The sequence below is a fragment of the Anguilla anguilla genome, chromosome 11 (assembly GCF_013347855.1).
Source record: "Anguilla anguilla isolate fAngAng1 chromosome 11, fAngAng1.pri, whole genome shotgun sequence".
NCBI classification, from domain to species: Eukaryota; Metazoa; Chordata; class Actinopteri; order Anguilliformes; family Anguillidae; genus Anguilla; species Anguilla anguilla.
In genome coordinates, this window is record NC_049211.1 from 10,917,777 (window position 1) to 10,941,105 (window position 23,329).

At 49.1% G+C, this 23,329-nt stretch overlaps 1 protein-coding gene across 8 annotated transcripts in view; it reads right to left on the minus strand.

Moving 5' to 3' along the window:
• Positions 1 to 23,329, minus strand: part of kazna (kazrin, periplakin interacting protein a) — a 269,814-nt gene that overhangs the window by 48,901 nt on the left and 197,584 nt on the right. The window contains exon 1 of one of the 8 annotated variants that reach the window (XM_035381149.1): positions 18,115 to 18,318. The exons of 5 other annotated variants lie outside the window; for them this stretch is intronic. In XM_035381149.1, coding sequence (XP_035237040.1) covers positions 18,115 to 18,145 — 31 coding nt within the window. In that variant the 5' untranslated portion in view covers positions 18,146 to 18,318. Of the gene's footprint in view, positions 1 to 629; positions 917 to 17,697; positions 17,777 to 18,114; positions 18,319 to 23,329 lie in introns of those variants that run through there. 2 more of the 8 variants (XM_035381152.1, XM_035381151.1) reach the window with 2 other exon arrangements.

Sequence of the window (23,329 nt, forward strand, 5' to 3'; positions counted from 1 at the left end):
CCGAAATAGAAATGGGTCTGAGATGAGTCAGCAGTTTTTCCTGGCCAACATTTTCACTTTATTCCCACTCTATTTTTATTGCCCGCTTTGTGTGGCTTTAGGGCCGGGGGACCAGTAATCTGTCACAAAGTCAGCTCTGGGACCAATGGCAGTAGAGCAAAGTATCACTTACCAACACGGTTCACCAGCATCTCGAGCGGAGAACGCACTCAGTTTCGCTGTTGCTTCCCTTTGAATGGTCGGTCTGAAGAGATAAGCGTGCGCGTTTCAAAGGAACTCATTCACAGCCGCAGTCGCAGATTAGAAACGAGCGCTTATTGTTATTTAACCGAACTAAACCATTCCCCGAAACCCGCAAACATCTCAAACCGTTTTTCGACGCTCCGTGAACTGAACGCTCGCTGAGAGCAGTGGCTGTGATTACCCCCGCTCTGAGACCTTCCAGCGTTTGCCGCTGTGAGGAACGTTTGCAACGGGAGATAACGAGCGGCACGTTAATTAAGGCAGCGCGTTCAATAGCCTTCACGTCCGTCTGCGTTCCGGCTCACCGGATGCGCAGCGAGGGGAAGAAAATTAAAGAGCGCGTGCAGCGCGGAACAAGACGATGAAGAAATCAAACCGACACCAACCTTTCGCATGGAGCCCAGCTCGCGGCAGCAGCAGCAGCAGCAGTGCATCTGTGAGGTCAAAGGTCACTGGGTGTGACTAGTGCGGTCGCTCCAGGGTATAAAATGACACTGCTCCTGAGCCGGAGGGAACACATGACCACTCACATCCCACCCTGTCCTACCCCTAAGCGCACCCGATAGCTCTTTAGGAAGAAAAGGTCGGCCAGCGTTAGGGACCAGCGCCCTCCTCGCCCCTCAAAGCTGAAAGATTCCTGAGCTCCTCAGTCGACAGGACCAGCCGAACTGAGCCTGAGGGAGGAATTAAAAAGTGTGTAAACGCAGATTAATGAGCTGAAAGGAAAGGAGGAAAAAACAGCTCAGGGAGGCGGGAGGGGGGAGTCGGGGGGGTGGGGGGTTGAATAACAGGAAAATGGCGGTGGGACCGGCCGTCTGGCACAGCCCCCCTCTCGCTGAACACGGTCCAGTCGCGGACGCGGATGTGTTGAGCAGGGCCACCAGAAAAGGGCGCGCCCCAGAGCTCCAAACAAAAAGCTTAGCTGGAAAAAAAAAAAGCAGGGAGTATAATAGAATAGCCAGGCTGAGGAATGCGCCGAGACTGGGGAATAATAGAATAGGCCCGGGTCAGGAATGCAAGCAGCAACTAACCCATTTCCTTTCATTTATCTCTGACTTGGCAAGAGGCGCTGCGCTGGTACTTGGGACATTAAATGGAAAGAAATGTCCTCACTGAAACTATTACATTACTTTAAAAGGCACTGTTTGCACGCTAGAGGTTAATCCTGTCGCCACAGCTGTGAAATACTCAGTAACACAGGAGCTCTGCGCAGCTACAGCAGGCGTACTGTGCAGCTCCTAAAACACGGCCCCTGAATCTATTATCGGGGGGGGGGGGGGGGGGGGGGGCACGCTATGCCTGTCTGAATCCATAAGGGGGGGGGGGGGGCAGGGGGCTGGAGTGTAAAAGCTAAGCAAAGGCTGTATCTGCGATACAGAAGCAGAGTCAATAACAAAAGAAAGAACAGAAACAGAGAAAAATCATTACCATTGATTTTCACCTGCCCTCACCATTGTTCCTTTAACAATGCCCCTTTAATAAAGCGCAACGAAGAAAAAAAATAAAAATTCAAACAAATCCCTGGCTGCTTTGAAGACCGGCTTAGAGCCCGGGTTACATCCCGGCTTTATTTGTTACCATACCAGCCTTTTCAACAGCCATGGAATGCCTTTTTAATATAAACAAATCAAGACTGTGCCGGAGAGGCAGCTGCACCAGACGTGCGATACTGTTGCATCATGGGAGGCCACGCCTCAGGACGGCTCCCTGCGCCCTTTCCTATTGCAACGCGCCACCACCCAGTGACAACCCCCTGTGAACCCTCCAAAAACACTCCTGCCCCATCCTGCCAGGCCCAGACATATTTATCTCACCAGAAAGGTGTCTGCTCCTCAGGCGATGAGCTTTTAAGTATCATAACAGGTTTGGAGGGCGGGGGCACCCACCAGCACATGGATCACTATTTAACCCTTTAAGGTGTAAGATCACACACACGTGATTAGAATGTTCTTAACCGAACGTTCTAATGCTGATGTAACAATAGCTCCCGGTAACTGAAAGCAAACGAGTTATAGAATACTGACTGTAGAAAAAAACATTCCAAAAAACCTACTCTTTAAATGGTTAAAGCATGTTCCTGTCTCACACCTGAGTGGCAATGGGGTTCAGTGGGGTTCCACCCACAAGTCTATGGGCCTGACACAGAAGCTCCAAACCATTCCGCTCAGTCACAGCGGCCATTTGTCAGAGAATGTTCTGCGCTGGAACAGATGGCTTAAAGTACAGCAGCCATGTACACGGTGCCGGGTGCTGGAGCGGGACGGGGGGGAGAGGTGCGGAGGACACGGCGATAAGGGGAAAGTGGACATCGCCTGACATGGCTCAGACACCAGTGATACACGCTGCAGAGCTGACAGGAACAGCAAAGGCAGTGTTACAGAGTAATACAGTACTACAGGAAGTGCGATTCTGCTGCACTGCCAGACACATTATACTGCACACACGCTTACTAGCACTCACACACACACACATACTTACTCTCACTCACACACATACACACACACTTACTCTCATTCACGCACATACACACACACACACACACACACACTTACTCTTACTCAGACACATACACACACACACACTTACTCTTACTCAGACACATACACACATTCACACATGGACATTAACACCCCCACACATGTGCACATGCATATAAATACAAACGCACGCATGCCGACACACACAGTCATTGATGTGCGTTAAGTTCTTAAAGGATTTATCAACAGCCCCGTAAACAGTCTCGAGTCTCCTGTCCCCACACCGCCTTCCTGACATCAGCAGACTGCGTCACCGACTTGTTGATTACCCAGCAGCCCCAGCGTGCTCAGCGCAGGAGACGAGCCTGACTCTGGGCCTGCCGCGGGGAGACACAGGAATGTCAATTACTGACATCACCTATGACTGCCTGACACGGGTCACTGCAATGACATATCAAACCCTCCATCTCTGCCATCTGACCGCAAGCGTCTGTCTGGCATCGGGAGAAAGAAAGAGAGAAAGACAAGGGGGGGAGGGAGAACGAGAAATAAAGACAAAGAGAATTGGGTAAAAATGGTGGAGGAACAATTAGAAAAAGAGAAAAGAATACAGAGGGAGAAGGAGAAAGATGGAGAAAGAGTGTGGGATTGAGGATGGGGGGGAGCTAAGAAGAAGACTGACATGCAGGCTTAATCTGAGAGACACAGCAGTCACAGACATACAGTAGTCACAGTCACATGGCAGTCACAGGCAGACTGTAGACTGTAGTCACAGTGCACTCCTGCGCATTCCATTTCCTTCTCACTATCCACTGCTAATCAATTCAGGGCCTGCGGCTCCTGGGGTGCATCCCATCGATTCCTCGGGACATTACAAACCCAGTCCTCAGCTGAAGTCAATTCCACCAAATTGGAACAGATTCTTTCCTGTGGTCCGTGTCATTTACATACAGCACACTGTCTTCACAGGCTGGCTGAGGCATCTTTTCAGTGCAATAAGCCCCAAAAACAGGTGGAACAAGTTAGGAAGGTCATACCTTTCGATCTCAGACACAAAGAGGAACCCCAGGAACATGACGTTCCTCTAAAAGACTACCATGGCGGCTTGGATGCAAGATAAAGTCTTTGTTCATGCAGAATTGTTCCATATGGGTGTGGCCAGTGCACTGATATCTCACTGTTTGCGGTATGGCTGCACGGCAGAAGAGGAGAAGGCAGGAGGGACAGAGGAAGGTCACAGCCAGACGGCGGTAAAACATGCTGACATGGCGGCTGGACTGTCGTGGTGTGGGGGCGGGGGGGGGGGGGGGGGGTAGTAGGGCAGGTCGTGGGTGGCAGCGGTTGCAACCAGACATGGAAAAATGACCCACAGCAGTCTGAAATGACTATTGATCAAAACCTGTCCCGAGCTGTCTCGCGTTGAGCAGTGGCGGTGTGGGGTGCAGAGGTGACACACGTGTTCCGGAAGCCTGAACAGGGCTCCTGTGAGGTAGCCGAGGTTCTAGAATTTCACACAACCTCACGCAAGAAGAACCATCTCACTCTGCCTCACCTCGCTTTCTCTGTCTCTCTCTGAACATAAAACCCCCAAAAACATCAAAAATACAGTCATACAACTTACGAATCGGCACGTTTGCCGTTAGCTAAATTTCAGGCCCAGGCTGATGGCCACACGCAGACACAGATGCGGCTTCCACCAGGGCATTCCTCTTGATGTACACGCATACGTTCGCATCCTTAGCTTTTAGTTACCTCTAGTGTACAGAACTACCAGCACTCTCCTCTTCTCTGTGTGTGTGACTGCTGTGATCTGCTGACTCAGTCCCCATTGCTCGCTGCAGCGAAACACGCGGCTCCTCCAGACGAGCGCAGAGTTCACGGGGTCACGGAGCATAGATGGGCAGCCACGCTGGCACAAATTGGGCACATCCTTTTCCCCTCTCTGCCCGTCTTCAGCTGGCATTTTTAATGAATGAGTTACAATGTGTGCCGCGGTCTGAGGGCCCGCGAAAGAACGACCTGCCCCACCGGCGCGGCGCGGCGCGCTGCACATGGGGATGATTCAGTGCACGCTCCTTCCTGACTGCACTACAGGACCGACAGGTTTCAAGGAATGCGGGCGAAGGATTGCTCAACTGCATTTGCATGAAGCACTTGACTCTGAACTGGATAAGGCTTCCAGCCTGAGTGCTAACAGACAGCTCCAGAGCCAGCCATTAATTCAAACACGGGGAAGATCTGCAGGCTCTGAGGTAAATGCAAACGAAGCATCGACAACAAGCTGAACACGCATGCACACACGCACACGCACACACATGCACACAGGCACACACATGCATGCACACACGCACACGCACACACATGCACACAGGCACACACACGCACACACGCACACGCACACACATGCACACAGGCACACACAGGCATGCACACACGCACACGCACACACATGCACACAGGCACACACATGCATGCACACACGCACACACATGCACACAGGCACACACACGCACACACGCACACGCACACACATGCACACAGGCACACACGCATGCACACACGCACACACATGCACACAGGCACACACACGCACACGCACACACATGCACACAGGCACACACATGCACGCACACACGCACACGCACACACATGCACACAGGCACACACTCATGCACACACGCACACACATGCACACAGGCACATGCACGTACACACACATGCACATACGCACACGCACACACATGCACACACACGTACACACGCATGCACACGCACACACGCACACACATGCACACACATGCACACACACGTACACATGCCTGCACGCACGCATGCACACAGGCGCACACACGCATGCACATGCACGCACATACGCAAAAGACTTACAGTCACGGGTACACAAAAGTGCACACACGCGTGCACGCACACTAGAGCCCGGCTGATATATTGGACATCCAGAAGGCCTGACATACGTGCTGCTTGAAAGCCTGGCGTTTGGGGACACCAGCTTTTCCTCCGGGAAACGAATGGTGCCAGTTTGAAGCGCGTTTTAACAGCACGCAGGTTCAAACCGAACATCCACGTCAGCGTGACTTCGTTTCGGGGGTTTCAAGCGTTCTTGCACATCACACGGGGGCGACCGACACAATATCCAGCTACTCCTGGGGGCGCGGCGCCAGTGCAGCGCGGTAAATAAAAATAAATGCTTTTAAATGAACGCTAATGCTCAAACTGCTTTTGTGCTATCGCAGTGGTAGCGGGCTGGTGTCTATGGTACGTGGGTAAATAGCCGGCAGCTGGCTCAGTCTGAGAACTCAATTTGATAGCGAGCAGACAGCGCTAGATAGCAGAGAGAGAGAGAGAGAGAGAGTGAGTGAGTGAGTCACAGATGGGCCTCGTGTTCTGCAGAGGAGCTGGCGCTCGCACGGGCGAAGCGACCGTGCACAAGCGCGTTAGCGCGCCGATGTCAGAGACCACCGGCGGTTCACCGGCATGTCCGCTCTCCCTCCGGCTTTTCCAGCGGCATGCCGGCGGATTCACTGCGTTTTCAGACAGACGCCAGCACGTTTGCCGCTTGTTTTTATCGCAGACGCTAGTCAGGACGCTACCACCCGACCTCATTCGCTCATTTCCTCTTATTTACAGCCTATGGCTAAAACAAATTAAGAGGAAATGTATTTCTAAACATAAAAAACAGACACAAAACAGCGTTACTTTCGTGAAAATTATTTTTTTTAACACCACAGGGAACAGCCGTGAAGACTAGAGGAGCTCCCAGGCTGGTGCAGATGCTGTGAAGCTCTGCTTCTTGTTTTATAATGTGTCACTAATTGGCTGGCAGTACTGATGGTTAGCAATTGATGTTCAACACACTGATGTTTACTGCAGGTCACAGTGTTCAATGTAAAATTGGATGAGACAGTGTTAATAATGTTGATAAAATATTCTTCAGCAGAAGCTATTTGTTAAAGAAAGCAGCCGTCTAAGTACCTTTGCATCATCATTTCAGTGCCAGATCGGTGTACAATCCACACAGAAGTCTATTTCATTTCATCCAGCCCAAAAATGCACTATATTGACCAACATATCGGTAATTGGTCTCATAAATCCCACATCATTCGGGCTCTAATACACACTCACACACTCACGCACATGTGCGCACACTCACACGCACACACACACAGACACACACTCAAACGCGCGCACACGCACACACACACTCGCACTGTTCCTCTCTGACCGCTTTAATGCGTTTCCTTGAGTGCCTTCCCATCTCTGCTCTGCCACCTGGATCATTAATGAACTCCTGGAGGACACGTCTACTGCCGCCCTTCCTCATCACAGTCTCAGCCGTCTCCCCCAGTCCCCCCCCCCCCTTATGAGCCATTTGTATCGAATCCATCAGCGCTGGCGACTCGCACGCCGCCCCTCTCCCCCGCTGACGAATCGCGTGCCAGCGCAGCCTGCTGCTCCCAGGATTAGCCAGTCATTTTGCATGAAGGCTGCAATCTGTTAGGGGCGCCTGAGGACACGGCAGGGGTCGGCCGATCACTGGAAATGGGGTTGGGGGAGGGTGGGGTCTCGATTAGGGAAACGCGTGGCTAATATCTTTCATCGACAGACACAGGGAGGGGAAAAGCGGATCGGGGAGTTCATTCGTAACCGCGGACGCTGTCTGACAGGGAGAGGCGCTCGGAGGTGAGGGGCATTACATTAATGCACTGCTGCCGTGCCCCCTCCCCGCCCCACGGCCTCCGTTCCCACGGTTACGGAGCGAGTCTCCGGGCCTTCTGCACCGAGCCGCAGGCGGGCAGGACTGATCCGGGATCAGCCCATTAGCTGCCCTTTCGTCCGTCTCTCCGGCTTTGCGGGCAGGAAGGGTGAAGAAGTGGAGCGACACACCCGAGTCAGCCCGCTTTCAGGTGAGCGCACCCGCCATTTCCCTCCCGCCCTGACTTTTATTGAGGGTCAGCGGGTTGCTACTGTCCTCTATCAGCAGTCCTGTCCTCACATACGGGCTCCTGTGTGCAGTTTGCTTCTCACCGCTGAGTCCACGTGCCAAGATAGACGCTAAACTTTGCCAGGGCTTCCCAATAACTACCTCAAACTAAACCATTTCCATGGAGCTGTTATGGACAAAGTGCAAAACTGGCATTAATCATAAACTGAAACACATCGCGCTTACATCACGGTTCAGAGTGGAATAAGCGCTGCTATCGTTAGCCTCATGTCAGCGACAGCAAATCATCATGCAGGGTAAGGGAATATGAGTCACAAGGTTAAAGGTCAAGAGCCGTTGTGAAGAACTGGGCAAGGTAGTGATGTTTGCTGATATTCTGGTTGGCTGTGGGTAGAGGGATGAATGATGGAGACCGTGGTTAAAATGTCCCCACATCACTTGGTACTCCTGCACTGTGGAGTTCAGTGAACACCGCCAGCCTGGCACGTCCAATCAGAGGGCTGTAGGGGTGCGGCCGTCAGACCTTGACAGAGTGGCGTAGACATGTCAGACCCTGGGCAAACACAGTGTGCACACACAGGTCCGCTCGACAGGGCGGCAGAGTGCTACGCAACTGACGGGCCCTGGGCAAACACAGTGTGCACACACAGGTCCGCTCGACAGGGCGGCAGAGTGCTACGCAACTGACGGGCCCTGGGCAAACAGTGCCCGCTCTCAGCTCCACAGCTGTGCCGGGCCACGCGCTAACACTGCACGGAGATCAGTACCAGCGCTCAGTTCCACCATCGTATCTGCCCATGCGCTCAGTTCCAGCTCCAGCGCTCAGTTCCACAGCCAACACGGCAAGGAAAAGAGGCGCTGTTTACTCACTTTCCGCTTTAAAGAGACACTGCGTTAAGGCCTATGATAACCAAGCAGGGTTGAAACGGATGAACCACAGTCCTCAGCCCCTCAGTCAAGCGGAAACCCTAGCAGGCACAAAGCTGGAGGGGCTTCTTCTAGAACAAACCGCATCCGCTGTGGAACCCTCAGGCCTGTCCATCACGGTCATAAAGAGAGGCTTCGGTCATGTACAGTGCAACGGGTGGGGTGTGAGAAGGTTGCACTGTGCACCAAATGAACAACGCATTTGGGTAGTGAGAAGGTACTAATGTCCCGAAACTCTCGTTATTATACAAGATCAACATAATCTCCATACATGTAAAAAGGAAACAATAAAAGAGCTTTTAGCAGAAGCATTGCATTTGTGCTGTTTCAGACACAGGGAATGAAAAACGGGGCACACTTTCAGTCAAGGACGCCTTCTACATCTGCATGGCATCAGAAAAAAAGGGGGGAGCGTGTAGGACATTAGAGATTAGCAAAGCTATTTTCTCCCATGCTCCACTGCCTACACATTACTATGTCAATTTAAGCCCATTACAAGTCTTTATATTAAAGGGGAAAGCAATGGACTGCAATTTTTTTGACTTCCACAGTCTCTTGTCATCCTTTGAAGAGAACAGAGCGTACAAACAAGTATCCAGTCTTCCATCAGCATCAAAATCTGCAGATCCCCCCCAGTAAAGGGAGGTCAGCCCAATTCTACATCTAAGAACATGACAACTCCAGTGAGCAGCTCTTCATGGTGGCACGGTCTACACCAGGGGATCTTAGCCCTGGTCCTGTAGGTTCACAGGGTCTGTTGGGTTCCATTATTACTCACTTAACTGATCAATTAAAGCAGCTAATTAATTCACCTCAACTGGTTTCTCGGATTTGAAATGGTTACAGATGTATAGTTGAAAAGAGAAACCAGCAGACAGTATCCTCCATCAGGATGAGGGTTGAGAACCCCTGGTCTAGCCCCTTATGGCATCATAATTCTTTCTCCAATCATCACCTTTGAACAGAATGTCTCATCTCATTCACAGAGGCCGGTGTGAATGTCAAGCCTGTGGAGAATCAGGAGCATTCCAATGAGGGGGATACTCTAGCTTAGAAACATGGAAAACCCAGTGAATGCCCACATGGGAAATAACTATTTTTATTCATTTATTTCTCCTTTATTTTACCAGGCAAGTGCCATTGAGATTCCCATCGCTTTTTCAAGGGAGCCCTGGCCAAGAGAAGCATCAAGCAGTCAAGTTTACAATATAAAACCCCCACGCACAAAACAACATCAATAAAACCACAAATTATACATTTCAGCTAGAACCACTACAAACAGCAGTTTTAAGGTAAAGAAAATATTTAACAACACTTAACATTGTGACTGTCGTAAGCATCATTTGGCTTTCCACTGAGTATCTACAGTATGTTCAGCAGTGATGTGAACTGTTCCCTCATTTCGCAAAAAAAAAAGAAAAAAAAAACCCCACAAAACCACGCCTGTATGGCCAATCAAAAATAAGAGGAAAAGAGTACGAAGGTGGTCTGGTTTTAAATATCCAGACCACAGACAGTGAAGAACCCATATCTTATATAAGCACTTATATAAGACAAAACCCTATCAGTGGCCAGTAGAGATGACATCACAGAGGGGCGGGGCTGGGGAGAAGGTTAGTCCGCCTAATCCCCAGTTCTGAGGAGCGTGAGGGCCGGTTATCCACTACCCGCTTCCCGCAATTAAAGGCGCCGGCGCGACCATATCGAGAAATCTACAATGCGGCGAGCGGGAAACCGACATGCAGGCCCTGGCAAGCAATTTCACGCTCCAGGTCCCCGGAGCAACAAGTGCATTACCTCCGCCCTGCCCGGGACGGAGGGCGATAGCGGCTGAAGTATCAGGAAGCGTGTTGAGAAGTGGCAGTTCCCCCCCCCCCCTCCCCTTAGTCCCTCCCCCCCACCCGCTTCCCCGGGTCCCTGAAGATGATATCACCGCCGCTGGCTGTAACCAGCCCTCTCGCTCCTCGGCTCTGACAGATTGTAATCTGGGCTGGGAACCGTGTTTTTATTTACTGATGTAAGCAGTCTCCCTCTCCTCCGTGACGCACCGCTGAACTTTGCCCGGGCGAGGCCGACCGGCTGGGGGCCGGGCCGCCGCCGCGCGCTTCGTATCCAGGGATGATGTCACCCAGACGAAGCGCGCTGGGGACACTCCGCGATCCCCGCCCTCGGGGACAGGAGCGACTCGCGTGTTTAAAAACAGGGGCGCGTAATGGCGAGACTGAGACTGAGGCTATGAGATGCTGAGAGAGCAGCACCATTATCTTCAGGAGAGAGGCCACCTCCCTCAGATAAACACTCTCTGTCCGTCACAGCGGGGACTACAGAGCTGTAGTTTAATACCTATCAATCAGGAGACTGGGATGCACTGCAACGCACGAAACCCCAGTGGCCTTGCGTGCTACACCGAGTAACTTAAGACTGAGTAAATGAGCGCTGTATGAAACGGGCCTTATTACCTCCCGTGGGTTACGCTGCGCACACTGCTCAGGAATGCGGAGTGGGAAGGTTAAATCCACCGATGTCGGCTCTTAATCGAATGGAATTCAAACATGATGACTATCGCGGAAGAGATGCCAAGAGCGTCACGGTTGAGGATTTCATTCAGCGTGAAATCTAGGAAATACGTCGCGTGCGCGCGCGCGTGTCTGCGTGCGTGCTTGTGCCCGTTTGTTGTGGATGCGGATGTTTCTGTGCGCGGGTACGTTAGCATGAGCTCGTTCCATGCGCGCATGGGTGCATGTTCGTATGTTTGTACACGTGTGCGTGTCTGTCAGTCCCTCGCTGTGTAGTATGCGTGTAGAGCAGAACAGCTGTAGAGAATTAATGGCTCTGAGATTTCTCAGAGAATGGAGGGTCAAGCTAGCCATGCCAGCTGGGCTGGTAGTAATTGATTCACACTTTCATAACAAGTGGATTTGGCCTGGTGCCAGGGACATGCTACTGGAAGGGCAGGGGGAGACAGAGAGACCCAGACGGCAGCTGACAAAAATCCACGCGGCCACAACCCCGCTATCAGGCAACACCCCACAACAAGAGCTCTACTGCTGCATGGAGACCTGCGGAACAGCGCCTCCCGCTGGCCAGCACGTTCACTACGCGGGTCAGAGCGGTCATGTGACGTGTTGCACTGTGTAAACACAAAACAAGCTAATGAGGTGTTTACATCACAGACAAGGGTAAAAATAAGAAGCATCACTTGCAAGCTTAGCTGTTCGGATGCAAATTAGCCAGATGAAGAGAGAGCAGAGAAAATGTGTGTGTGAGTGTGCGTGTGTGAGAGTGAGAGACAGAAAGACAGAGAGAGAGAGAATTCATTTACAGCACAGGGCTAGGAAAAATCGTTGCCACTGGGACCCCCATTAAATAGTATAACTGATGTTCAGTGGTAGACAGTCGGACCAGCGCAGCAGGAGCAGAGTCATGCTGACACACTGGCAGGGTTTACTGGGTCAGACTCATTATCATTTGAAATGGAGCCTCCCCGTCCACAGGGAACCGGAAGTGAGGTCACACAGGTGACCCCGCAACAACCTCAAAAAAATAAAAATAAATAAATAAATAAAATTATACGCAGCGGCCTTCCTGTCATTGGGAGACTGATGGGGCAATTTATTCATAAACGAGGATTAAATAAAGATGAGCCAAGCGAAGGTAAGAGAGATTGTATGGGTCTAAATATTTCATCGGAAACGAACACTGAAAAGGCCCAAGCCCTGGACTCTCCGAAGCACTGCTGCTGACACAGTACACTACAGGCCAGAGTCGGTGGACAGGCGGGTGTGGGTGGAAGCGTTCTGGAAGCTCTGGAGACAGCACCAGCAACCAGCACCCCCCCCCCCCCACAAAAATAAAAAACCCATCAATTTACCTCAAATTCCAACAGAAAAATGGACGACTCCTTGAATGGATGCAGTTTTGATAGACTGCCTGTCTGAAGGACTGCAGCTGAGCTCGTAGGGAAAGGAAACAATAAGACCATGACTGACTGATGAACTAAAGGTGAGGTGGGGAAAAAAAGAGCGGTTCACATCTTGCCAGGTTCCAGAGTTATGAGGAGATCGGTGGCCCTTAAAGAGTGTGACAAGCCAAGATCAGAAGTCCTAATCCAGGCAGGCAAGCGTGCTGTTCAGCCTGGCGGAGACCTTTCCAGCTATGAGACAGCCAACCTCTGCAGCTATTACTGAGGGTGCAGTGCAGGAATGCAGCTGATTGGATTAACAGGCACACACAGATATTTCTGATCTAATCATTGCTGAAAAAAAACCATAGAAGACCACACCCTACAGATAAAGTTCCTAAACCGCGAGAGAACAGGGCCGACAAGTTATATAGGGAGCTGGGAGTTCAGAAACGCCGATTTTAATGCAAACCATCCTCTCTCTCTCTCTCTCCCTCTGTAAGGAGTTTTACAGTTGTCCGCTGCCCAAATCAAACTTAATTTAATACAGCCTTTCTTAATGAGTTTGAAACAAAGTGCTTAACATGAAACTACACACAAAGAAAGCAAAAAAAAAAAAAAAAAAAAAAAAAAAAAAAAAAAAAAAAAAAAAAAAAAAAAAAAAAAAAAGCAGTGTTAGGGACTGGGAAGTGGTTCTGTAAGTGGGAAAGGTATGAGGGAAATGGCACTGTGATTTAACCATGTCAGAGACAATCCTGAACAATGACTGAACTGAACAATAGCAAAGAGATTTACACCAAAAAAATACCGAAGCACAGGTGGCACGACAGCCATTGCAACCTGGTTTGACTGCCAACTGAAAGAAGCTGTTACCATGGAGGAGTTCTGCCACTGAACGACAGAATTCAGAGAGTGCAGGAAATCTTAGATTGTGACATGAAAGGCCAACAAATGCCCAAATCTAGTCTTGTCTCAGATCTCGATTCAAACACGAACAGGGGAGCCTTTGTTCCCATGCAGACCGAGGCAAATCCTTTCACTGTTACAAAGGATGTGTAGTGGATGTTTTGCCTTTAGTTTCTCCTTGTAACTCAGGGAAGGGGGGGGGGCCTACGGCAACCAAACAGGTGAAGGTAGACAACACCAGCTATACACTATGTAGCAAAGAAAGATGATTGTCAAAATTTTGCATGTTTCTGTGTCTGTAGAGGCATATTGTCTGATTACCATAAATTAATGTGTATGAATGAGTGAGTTTCAAGTGTCGAAAGGCAAGCTAAAAAAGTAGTGACCTAAAGAAAGCTTGTACTTTTAACTCCTACAATAAGTCAAAAACTAATCCGTATGAGGGGCTTGGAGGCAGAAGCTAGCTGCATGTTAATCACACAGACACCCAGTCCATCCAAAAGCAGATGCGTAACAAGGATTTAAACATCCAGAAGGTAGGATTATAAATGTGCAGGAGTCACACTGAACTTGCGTCCCGTCCTGACGACATCAGCACTAAATCACTTCGCCCTGTCCGGTCGCCCGTCCCTTTCCAAACGGCGTTAATGCCCTGTGTGGGAGAGAAGCGCTCATTCCCACACCCAGGTCATGCTAACGCTAACGCACGGGGCGGGACTTAATCACCACGGTAATTACAGGCCCCCGGAGCAGCCATGCCGATAATAACACGGTGGAGGTGGAGACGGGCGACCCCGTCCCTGCTGACGGGGCAGGGGCGGCCACCTTGCATTCTGGTCTGGTTCCCGTCACCATGGACACCCAACACCGGCTCCTGCGATACCGCAGGTCATAGCGGGACACAGGAAGTGACACGGGCAGGGCTCTGCTTTCGGCTTCTTTTCAACGGATCTCCTTTCAAAAGAGGCGTCTTTAATCCGAGTCCTGTGACCGGGGAGCTGGGCTGGGGGGTTTTGGCTTCTGGGTACATAGCCAGATATGGTTTAAATTCCCTTCATTATGAAGTAACCTTGGAAAGGCTGAGCTGGCAGTTCAAATTCAGAGCTACACCAGCACAAGTTCATGTAAAATACATTTGGTTTAAAAGAGGATACACCAAGGGCAATTTTTAGTGTGGGGGGGGGGGGGGGAAGCACATTCGCAGCACAAATTTGTCTCGAGGGGACAGACACAACCCGTCCTGTAAGTCAGGAGCCTTGCCCGAACAGGCGCTGGGGCAGGTACTCTGGGCAGATCTGTGCATTCAGAGAATGTGAGCAGTCTGGTGCTACGGGGGGATTCGCAGGTCAAACGAAACGCGTGACGCGCCACTTCCCCCTGCTAGCAGTCTTAGCAGGGCAGCGCACCTCCCCTCAGAGCTCCAACCGAGGGGGATCTAACCAAATCACAGGCAGACTACTGGCCCATTGGACGCCTGGGGGGGGGGTGAGACCTGACAGTGCCGTAAACAGTATCTGTGAAGAGGTGGCTGTGTTCGACACTCACGGCCGTAAAACCAATGAGACCCTCGGCTGTGAATGGATTAGGTTAATCAGGGGCGGGGCTTGGTTAGGGCAGGAGCGCTATGTAAACACAGCTTCAGGTCATCCTGAAGGGTGTACTGGTCATGGGTGATATCAAATCAGATTTCCCCCCCCCCCCTTTTTCACAGTATTGTGTACTTCTAAAACATACCAGTTGGTATTTCAAAATATACCAAATATGCCAATTTTTCAAGGACCCTTATTTCTCACTGACTCACCTACCTGTGTAAATAGAGGCAGGCAAACGAATAAATAAATAAGTCTGACATTGTCCGTCGATGAAAGGTGTATACATGCATCTGAATACAGTGGCACAGAGTGATAATCCTTAAGTGACACCAGGCCCAGAGAAGATTAAGTGAGTAGTGCTTCTGGCTCTCCTTTCACTGACAAAATGAACCCGGGGCTCATAGCTCACTTTGATGCATGAAAAATAACCGGCAACACCTCTCAGAAACATCAGAACGAGGGCAAGAAGGAACAAGAAACCGAAAGGGAGCCGGGACACCTCCAAATTTACCTTCCAGATTTTTTAGGGTGTTTCTAGCCCGCACCCGTTTTGGTAATTTCGGTTTTGAGTTGAGTCATGGAGCATGCCCCGCTGTTAAGAGGTGGGACCCTCTTCAAAGGGGGAAGCACAACAAGCGCGAATTGCCCGGGCAATTGACACTCCCTCACTGGAAAGTACGCAGAAAACAAAAGCCCAGCGAAATGTATCCCATCATGTTAATTGAAAAATACTTCTCTTCCCGATATATAAAAACGTGAGAATGTAAATCAGCCCTGTCTCCTGCTGTATGCCCTGGGCACCTTCTAGAAATTCCACCTGCCCAGATACAGGTGGAACAGCAGGGAGACAGAGAATAACTACGTGAACAAAATCTTGCACTGAAACAAAAAACAAAAAAAAAAAAAACAACCTGGCTTTTTGCAGCACAACAGAAAGTATAAGAGCAATGGGGCATCTTACAGCCACTTCTCCAAGCCTCATGCGTAGCAAAAAGTATATTAATAATCATAGGGAGACTAAAATCATCTTTTCCCTAAATATTTCCTGTTCCACTTTGCCCAAGAAAAAAAGAACATTTTCGTACAAAGAACACAGACGCACCGGGCCATTTTACATCTGCTCCTCTAAACCTTGTGCCCTGCACGAAATCACCTCTCCAAACATCGCTCCTGTTCAGATCTGCCCGAGAGGAAAGCGAATTCTCAGAAACAGAGAGGTATGAAAGGAGATCTGAGAAACGTGAGCGTATGAAGGATTAAAACACAACACAATGCCTCCTGGTATTTAAAAGGGATTTCGTTTTTTTCTTAGACCAGCATTCAAATTACCCATCACCTACAGTATACAGCCAAACCGCCTCATCCTTTGTGTGAGTGTGTGTGTGTGTGAGAGTGAGTGTGTGTGTGTGTATGTGTGTGTGTGGAGGGCAGTCATAGCCTGTTGTGTGTGTTTATTTTTTCAGAGGTCTGTTGATGTCTCAGCTCCACCATGTAGTTTTCTTGGCCCTGGCCAAAACTACTGTACTGAACACCTGACCCCTCCCCTACAGCCCCGCAAAAGCCATAGCACTTGACTCCATAGTCACGCCCACCCCCCCCCCATCGACCACCATCACCTGTGGGGGGACCGCACCGCCGACGCCCCCCCCCCCCCCCCCCCCAAAAGGAACAAAGCCCTATTTAACACATCACAAAGGGCACGGAGGAGGCGGAACAAACACCGCATCGGGGGAATAAAAGGATCGGTGGCGTTTCGTGTTCCACTGGAATGCCTCTCTTAAAAAAGGGCGCTGAACCCGTGCCAGGAACGGGCTCTCCGTGGCCAGGCTGTTGACTCCGAGGGGCGTGGGTCCTCTTTTCAGAAGGACGCAACACACGAAAACACACAAAAACTAATCCAACAGCACCTTTTCTCGGCGCGTTTATGGTGTGCCAGTTATTATCCCCCCTGGTGACGACGGGAAGCGTGTGTGTGTGTTAGGGGCTGCCGCCACCTGTGACGGCTGCATTAATTAATCAGGTCAGGCCAATTAGAACGCGCTGGAGAGCCGGGCACACGCTACGCGCCGGTGCCACTCATGTGTGTCCGCGACTTTTGATTGACAGGTGCAGAGAGACTCTCTTCTCCCGTTCTCAGTCTGCCCAGTCATGACAGGTGTACTGAAGCCCAGCGCTCAGCCGAAACAGCAGAGACCCAATCCCAGCGCTCTCTCAGGTTCTGTTTCTATCCTCATTTTTTTTAAGCACAGCAATTGAACTGTTAACTATGTGATTTAAGTGAACTCATAACATAACCTGAGTGTTAATTTATCACCTCAGAGTGTTGCTTTCTTTCTGGGAGATAAACAGGTGCTAAGCTATCGAGTGAATATGAGCTTAAGGAATTTAGGCAGTTCCAGTCAGGCAGGGCTTTTCAGAAAGCGCACACTTATCTCACCATAAGGAAACTCTGCGCTCACAACCATTTTTCATGCTTTTGGCACATTAAGAATTACATATCGCATCTAGAAATATAGGCAAGTGGGAATCCAGCCCCATTTAAATACCATCAGACAAATGACATATTTCAAAGCGCTTTCAGAAAACCGCTTTGCTAATGACTCACAAAACATTTGAACGCAGCCAGAACAATTACTCCTTCCAACTTTGAATAAAACAAAAACAAATTCAGTCAAATTGTCCTCGGCTTACCCCAGTTAAGCTTCCCTCACGCTCGTATACTGGCTCTGAGGCAGTGGAACTGCACGGCTCTCTGAGTCCTCTCCGTAATCATGTAACTTAACCCTCTGTCCACAGAACGACACCCCAGTGCTAAGGTTCAGCGGTTCACGTGGAGAGCCAATGAGTTAATACAGCTGGCGGCTCGACGCGACTCGCTCGAGCCAAACACACACACACACACACACACACACACACACTGCATACAAACACACGCACACACACACACACACACACACTGCATACAAACACACAGCGCACACACTGCTCTGACAGCAGCAGTGCAGCCTGTGCTAGGCCCCTTTCCCAGTGTGTCCCAGCAGACAGCGGCTCTCCCCCCCTCTCTCCGGGCAGGAAGTGCCCAAAGTCACGCCGCCCTCGCTCACTCACCGGGTTTCCCCTCCTCCCGATCCGACTTCATCTCGGGCGAAGCCCGCGCTCCGCAGGGGTCCAGCTCCGGGGCGCCTTTCTCACGCAAAGCTAACGTGGTGCCTCCTCTCAAAAAACACACAACCAACTTCGGCCTGTCCTGCGACCAGGAAACGCTCCCTTTCCCTGTGCGAGTCTCCCTCTCTCTCTGCCCTCTGTACCTGTTCTGGGAGACTCCCACAGGTTCACCAGTGAATATTCCACCCCACCCCCCACAGCTCCCTCCTCCCTCCTCCCTCCTCCAACGACTCACTCAGGGGGAGTGGCCTTCTGAAGCTGACACCATTTTCCCACACTGCTCAAACAGAAACGCACAAATGCAGGCAAGGGGAGGAGTCTGGGACAAAACATGCACGCCTGCGCGCACACACACACACACCCACACACACAGCAGGCAGAGGGGAGGGGCAGGGAGCAAGGTGCTTCTCTCCTGGGGTTTTCAGGCAGGTGAAAAGCCTTACTGATCCACTGTTCTCACTCCACCTAGCGACGCAACACGCTACACAAAACTCCCCCGTCCGCCGGCTGCCAGCTGCTTTAGTGTAAGGAGATACCCCGTGGTGTTGCACAAAAGGGGACTGTGCTCACAGGATGGATAAAAATGGGCGAACAACCATTTGTACTAAACAGCCAGAAAGAGTAATTTATTGAGTTGGGTTCTGGGGGAGACACTTCATGTACCTTTGGATAGTGGGAGGGGTCTGAAGGTATGGGCCCTTCTGCAATGATCCATTAGTGATGCAGGTCAAACTGTAAAACTATCCATTAATTTTTTTTTTTTTTTAGAAATTACTTACTTTCGGAAATCAATTTTGTGCTTCTGTCAAATGAATAATGCATTTGTTATCTAATCTGTTTCCTTTTTTAAAGGAGTAATTCCATCGTTTGCAGGCTTCTGTGAATATTATGCAAATGCAGAAAAGCGGTTAGGCACTCCAGCGGACTCATTCTGCTTAGAGAAATCCGTTTTCATGGCAACCAAAAGTCCTTAAACCCTACTGGCCTCTTCACCCTGTGAAATCTGAAAGTATTTAGACCTCAATCCACAGACCCAGCATACATCTCTGTGGTCCCAGTGTGCATCAGGCTTCACTCTGTCTCTCAGGTGTGTGAAAAGCACAGCTAGGTACAACTACACACACACACACACACACACATATACACAGGCATCCAGACTCTCTCTCCCTCTCTCTTTTCCTCTCTCTGTCTCACTCACACACACAGACACATAGGAATGCACACACTCTCTCACTACCTGTCACACACATACACACACACGCTCACACAAATACAGGCACTCTCTCTCCCTCACACACACACACACACACACACACACACACACACACACACCTTTCTTTATTTTACTTTTCTACTATTGGGTAAAGGGATGATGTGTGTTTCTGCCCATCGCTGCAATCGCCTCTGTAAATTGGAGACAGCGTGCTCAAACAAGCGTTCCCAGATGTCAAGCTGCTGATTCTTTACCCCTGCCAGTTTGTCAGTTCATCTCAGTCAGAAGAGGACAATTCATATGCAGCCTCATATGCAGGACTGGCCAGAGGAAGTCACCGATCCACAACCAAATACGGCCATCCTTCCAACGGAAACCCGTCCCCCAGGCAACACTGTGTGCCAGTGAGGCTGCTGGCCCCCTGCTACTGCCATTTCCAGCTGCTACTGCGTTCGCAACCACAGTGCTCATTCACACACTAGAACAGTGCCTTAACAGGATGAGCCACCCAGCGGTCCCATCCCCCTCAATATATGTTATTAATAAGCAAGGGAAATAATAATAATAATAATGCATTTCATACAGCAGACCACCAGTGGCTTCTATACTGGCAATGTAATGTAATCACCCATATTGTCTGTTACAATATCAGACTTCTCACCCTATGCTCACTGCACACCCAACACAACCCCACCCAGATCAGCCCGTACACATCGATAAACCTCTAGGACAGATCCCCACTGGATGTATCACTGAGCGTTTCTGCTCAATGACCTCTGCGTCCTGCTGATCAATCTCACATGTCACAAGGATCACCTGATCTTCCTTGCCATGCAGTTCCTACAGAAAGACTGTCTGTTAGTTCAAAAGGAAATGTACCTTCCTTACTGTCAATATATGCCTGTGACTCCTCTTTTATGGCTAATTAGATGGTGTGCCCCCCCTGCGTAAGTTAATAACAGTGTGCCTTTTAAAACTAATTACAGAATTACTGATTTAAGAAGGCTTAAGCAACTGGCCAATTTAATGTAGTGGTTAAAAAAAGGCAGCTTATCTGCAACAGTCGACATCAAATGTTTAAAGCCGCCGCAAATGGGAAGATTACGAACAAAGACAGAAATAAGTGACTAGATTTGATATTCAGGAACTGGCCGGTTGATGATAAGGCCAATCAGCAGCTGAAAATCAATAAGACCGCGCGCTCGCGTTTATCACCCCGCTAATTGTTTCCCAGGTCTGGGACACGGTCTGACTTCGGCCCGCACTGTCGCTGTGTGCCGTGCGCAGAGAGCGTCTTCCAAAAGAAGAAAATCGATGATGTCATAGGACACAAAGCACTTATCTCTAAAAAAAAAAAAAAAAAAAACAAAGACCGTTCACCGATGAGTGACGAAAGGTTTGTTTGTTCGGTTCGAGGGGACGTGGAGGCCGTGTGACTGAGATGGGCGAAGCCAGAGTGCGGTTCGACGGGCTTATGCCAACGAGAAAGCGCATACAACAGCCAGACGCAAAAACATACCTCAACAAAGCTTTAGGTCTCAATGCTGTATTACTTTATGAGACGCTCTTATCCAGAGCAACGTTTGCCATCATACAGCTAGATATATATTGAAGCAATTCAGTTTAAGGACTTTGCTCTAGGGTACAAGAGCCGAGTCCTACTTGGGAATCAATCCTCTAGGTTCAAGCCTCAAGATTGTAACTGTTTTACCACCCTGCCACCCCACTCTATCTTATCACTGAGGAGAAAGAGCACTGAATATCTTAATATCTTCATCTTAAAAAGCTTTAAAACACACAAATTAGGAAAGATCGGCCACTTTAATATGATCATGAAATGGACCAAAAATATTTGGGCTTGAATTTTTAACTGAATTTTATTGTAAAAAATAGAAGCCACTTTGAAAAGGTTTTCAAATGTATTCTTCATCAAAAAAAAACACAAAAAAACCTGTATTTATCTACATAATAGAACATCATCCATCTCTAAAATTATGTCTTCTGAATGGGCCTTGAGCTATTTTCTATTGAACAGGGAAGGTTGTCAAAACAGTATAAATTTAAAAATTTGAAGGGCTGTTTTTTCCCTTTATACTTTGCAGTAGAGTCCAAAATCCTTTCCAGAACTTGAGTCAATCAATAACTATAATGACCAATAGCACAGTTGGTAGATTTAGATATTTTCTTTTTTTGACATTATATATTCTTATGCTTACATTAATTCTTGTGTTCATCATGACTCTGAACTTTAGTTAGTTCAGTGTTTATATATGAATTATATATATGAACTTTCCAAAGAAATGGATTACACTCTCGTTTAAGTCTAACAGCTGAAAGAAATTAATAGCAGTCAAAAGACACTGTATTCATAGAACATCTTCAGTGAACTATTTTGGTAGCAATGATGCCAAAAATTATATTGTCTAAAGGGTGTAACTCCCTTGGAATCTTTAAATACTTCTGAAATGATACTCTGATTTAATTAACACAATTGTTGTGATATATATATATACATATATATACAAAAAACTGGCAGTAAGCTCAACAGTTTGAATCCTTCAAACTTGATATTGAGAAATACTTAAAAATAAAACCTATAGAGCACAGATAATTCATGAATGAAGCCCAGCATATGTAATGCTCCATTAAGTACATTTTAAATAAACAACAAATACATAAATATGGAATGAATTGTATACATGAAAGTGCTGTTGTTAATGTAGTGGCTCCTCTGTTTCACAAAACAAATGGAAAACACTGAATGAAACACACTGCAGTCCAGAGAAGTGGAGCCAAAATGGACCTGGGTCCAGCAAAAGGAACATGGCTGACTGAGAAGAGGAAACACTTTACACTCTCAGCATGTCTTCCTATATTCTGTTTCAAGACTGATTAAAGGTGGAAATTCATGGTAGCAACTCCTCAGTTCTTGTGGGCTGGTGCGGTTCTGGAGCTGGTGAAGTAATTTAGATGGGAGGTCACTGTGCTCCGCAGGGGCGTAGCCAAATAAGGGAACAGAATGCTAAGAAGGCCCAGAATGCGAGACTCGGACGGTGCACCCGTCTTCTCAAGCTGGGGGCATATTTGTGAGCGCAAACCTGTCATTCAAAAACGTTCCGCAATGCAAGAAGCATTCGCCCCAGCAGGTTAGACGCCCTGGGCAGTTTCGGGTGTACAGTGCGTGATGGAGAACTGCGCACAATCGCCGGAAAGATATACCTTTAGTGTACAGATGACCACAGGTAACGGGAGTTTTGCAGAAGCATGAACAGCGATAACGGTGTGGCATCACATCTTTTATCTGTAGGAAAAAGGTCATAAATAAAAGCGGCTCAAATGCTCTTTCACTTTTTGGAAAGGCTGAGAAAAACGAAAGGGACGATTGTCGGTAAATTCAATTTCCTCTTTCAGAAATGAATAAATAAATAAATAAAGCCCTCAGCTGTTGCTCAGCATTTCCCTGTCACTTCATTGTTGCTCAGCACTTCTCCGCGATTCATATTAACATCTAATAACAGTAATCAATATTGCTCCTTGTGCAGCCCAATGCAGTGACCCGATTGTGGTGCAGCACCCCCTGCTGGATGTGTGCTGATAACGCACGTGGCGGGCAGCGAGGGGGATACCTGCGTGCCCAGGAGCCAGTCCAGCTCCGCAGCCTGGCAGACACACTTACTAAGATACAGAGCTAATCAGGTCGACCAGGCGCACTAATTAAAAGTATTTTGCTGGCGCACGTACAATGTTTACACGGCATTAAGGCAGCATCAAAGTGCACATCGGGGGGAGGCGAACGGCGGTAAGCGCTCTCCCAGCGGGTGGCGCTGCGGTGAAAAGTGCTGGGCGGGGGGAGGGGGGGGGGGGGGGGAGGTGAAAGCAGTGAATCTGCACCATTCACAGCACTATTGGCTAAGGGCACGTGGTAGAATGATGCAGAGCGGGGGG